The sequence below is a fragment of the Chaetura pelagica genome, unplaced genomic scaffold, assembly GCF_000747805.2.
Source record: "Chaetura pelagica isolate M959 unplaced genomic scaffold, ChaPel_1.0 scaffold90, whole genome shotgun sequence".
Classification (NCBI taxonomy): domain Eukaryota; kingdom Metazoa; phylum Chordata; class Aves; order Apodiformes; family Apodidae; genus Chaetura; species Chaetura pelagica.
Window position 1 is genome coordinate 18,683,605 of NW_009953496.1, and position 3,296 is coordinate 18,686,900.

General features: G+C 38.9%; 1 protein-coding gene across 1 annotated transcript in view; it reads right to left on the reverse strand.

The window, feature by feature from the left end:
* The window catches only part of RAB23 (RAB23, member RAS oncogene family), a 9,483-nt gene extending 7,730 nt beyond the window's left edge, over window positions 1-1,753 (reverse strand). Inside the window, exons 1-2 of the mRNA XM_009999201.1 lie at window positions 1,553-1,753; window positions 643-728 (exon numbers count right to left, since the gene is read on the reverse strand). Of these exons, the coding sequence (XP_009997503.1) occupies window positions 643-728; window positions 1,553-1,707 (241 nt within the window). The 5' untranslated portion in view covers window positions 1,708-1,753. The remainder of the gene's footprint in view (window positions 1-642; window positions 729-1,552) is intronic.
* Between the last annotated feature and the right edge of the window lie 1,543 nt (window positions 1,754-3,296).

Sequence of the window (3,296 nt, forward strand, 5' to 3'; positions counted from 1 at the left end):
GGAAAGAGTTTCACTACCGCTGTTAAATTATATGCAAAGAAAGCCTAAGTAATTTGTAACTGGATAAACAGAGAAACTACTTTTATGTGACTGAGTAATACAGTGTCTAGTTTATGAAGTAAATAAATAGGCTTTCCTCATCACTCTCTTCTTTTACCATGTTCACAGCAGTCTGTACTAGCAAGAGAACTGTTCTACCTAGTAAACTATCTTTCTAGGATGACTGGCAGATTTTTTTTTCCCTTGGATTAATTCTAAAGTGCCTCAGCCATAGCTTTTGGAACATTCACAAATACCTGTCTGACAGAAGTAAGAAAACACTTCTACAGTGAAAAATGTAATTTTGCATTTTATTGTCTGAATGCCTACATTCTGTGCAGTTTCTGTGCACATATTTGTTTAAAGGGCACTACTGAGCATCCTGCATAAAGTAAAAATTAAGGCAAGGACCTTATATGAAGAAGAAAAATATTTAAGAACTGAAAAGGTGAACTAATAATGGTTTGCACATGCATGAAATAACTAAAATTCTTAATACAGAGGAAAGGAATAGGAAAATATCTCAAGAGATGTGAAGATCAACAACCACAAAAAAAACCACAACAAGCCCCAACTTCCAAACAACAAACACGGTATTTTCACCTCTGTAATAGGCCTTAGTTATTGCATCAAATTCTTCTTGACCTGCAGTGTCCCATAACATCAGCCTGACATCTTCATCATTAACTCTGAAATAAATTACAGGATTTTGTAATCAATATGAGGAACAAGAGCAATTCAAAACAACTGGTATCGAAATATTTCTGTCTACAATATGAGTAAATCAGTTAAAATGTAACTTAATTTAAATATAATGTAACTTAATATTGTAAATGGTTTACCTCTGTCACCTGCTAGGGCAGCAGTCCCTCAATTACATTACATGCTCTTTCCAGATAATCCATATTACATTTTCCCTTTCCTTTCCTCCTCTTTCTCTAAATTTCCCTCTATGAGGAAAAATAATATAGACTGCAAAAACTAAGACACCTCAACAATAGTCCTTTTGTATTTTAATCAGCTTAGAAAATTTACAGAATCTTCTTATTTCTCATTACCATAATACTTTCCATTTTATCAAACATAACTGGGTATTATCTGCCTATATTACACAAAGAAGCTACATCTATAGCATTTTAAATTATTTTTACAGTAATTTTAATATATATTGGCTAATAAATTTGTGTAATCATTTTATCATAAGCACTTCCACTTCTTCCACAAGAAATTTAAAAAAAACCAAAAACCAAGATGTGGTAGAAAAATCTGAGGAAACTTGTCAAAAAGCTTAGTATGACAGAGGTTCCAAATTTTATTTTGCTGACTTATAATTCTAAATCTTCTATGGAAAACAGAGTGATAGAATCTTAGCCCCCTGTGCAAGAGAGAAAACAACTCCCTGCTTTGGAGACAGCAGGCCTTGTTTCAAGCCCTTGCAAATCTTAGGATTACAAAATAACAAAGAAATAGAGGGAAAGGTAAAAATCAGTAGCATGACATGTTTAATACATACTGGATTAGTCTTTCCAGGAAATCTACACCAATAGTTTTCTTGTAGTCTTTTGTAAAAATCCCCTTGCAGTATCGCTGAATCATACTCGACTTTCCAACAGCTCCATTTCCTACTACCACCACCTTGATGGCCACCTCCATATCTTCTTCCAACATCTTTGCAGTCCAAGTGACCCTCTAGTTTATTCAGAAAACTATCAATTCTGTCAACAAAGTAATTAATTACGTTCATAAAAGTGCTGTGAATAGAAAGCAAGAGGAAATATGATCACACATTAAGATTCACAAAGATTGTGTAATTTATTTTGAGTTCTGCCACAGGCTGCTTTAAGCGACCTCAGGCAAGTTATTCTGACAGTCTGTACTTCAATTTGCCACTTATTAACAGGGAATTAATATAACTGTTGACAAAAAAATACTTCTACTGTACAAATATATTATCAGACCTTGATTACGCTCCTGATGCTCCACTGCTAACACATACAAGACACTGAACTGATAAACCCAGCATGTAGCATGAGTCCTACGTACGGCGACTTCTAACTTCAGCCACTGTTGTCTTACAGCCTGTTCAGATATTGTCATAAACCTTTATCATTCTGTCATTATATCCCCTACTCCACTTCTTGTGAACTTGTATATATTTGTCTTTCCGAGAAACTTGATAAAAATCACAATAAAAAAAACCATACTGTACTATTTACATTTCAAAAGCCTATATATCGTATTAGGTGTGACCATAACCTCACATCACTGCAGGGGAGCCACCTAATTTCTCTCTGGTTTAATTTAACCTGTTGGAGCAAGTCCAAAGGAAGGCCACAAAGATGATCCAAGGGCTGGAGCATCTCTCCTGTGAAGACAGGCTGAGGGAGCTGGGGCTGGTCAGCCTGGAGAAAAGAAGGCTCCAGGGAGACCTCATAATGGCCTTCCAGTGGAAAGCTGGGGAGGGACTCTTTACAAGGGCATGTAAGGATAGGATGAGGGAAAATGGTTTTAGAGATTAAAAAGGGTACACTTTGATTAGACATTGAGAAGAAACTCTTCACTGTGAGGGTGGTGAGAAGCTGGCACAGGTTGTCCAGAGAGGTTGTGGATGCCCCATCCCTGGAAGTGTTCAAGGCCAGGCTGGAGGGGGTTTTCAGCAACTTGGTCTAGAGGAAGGTGACCCTGCCCATGCAGGGGAGTTGGAACTAGATGATCTTTAAGGTCCCTTCCAACCCAAACTGTTCTATGACAATTTTGCCCATGTACACTGTACATTAACTAGAGACAAAGCCAAGTCGCTGAAGTACATGGACAAAGTTCACAGTGCAAGCAGCTATTGCAGAAATGGGGATTTTTATATATTAAAAAAAATTCCAATGTGCAAAAAAGGAAAATAATTTATTCGGTTTACTGTAAAGATACTTCTTCCAAATTCAGTGTGGGTTTTTTTAATGCGGGGAAAGAAAGGGAGATGCACAGAAAAGCTAGAAGTTTCCCCTACGCTTTTCTGTTCAGGATATCAACACAGTCACGCTCAGCACCTTCAGAGCTGCAAATCTCCTCCACAGAGGTAAGAAAAACGGTTTTTACGGCAGAAAACGCAGCTATGGCCAAGGCTGTGCCCATCACCGCGCGGCCGCAGCCCCGGCGGGAGAGCCGGGCCGCCCGGTACCGCCCGGGCGGGCACCGCGCCTGAGCCGCCTCTGCCTGCAGCCGCCGTGAGCACGTGTGTGTTCTCACCGGGTGCCTGCCAACGA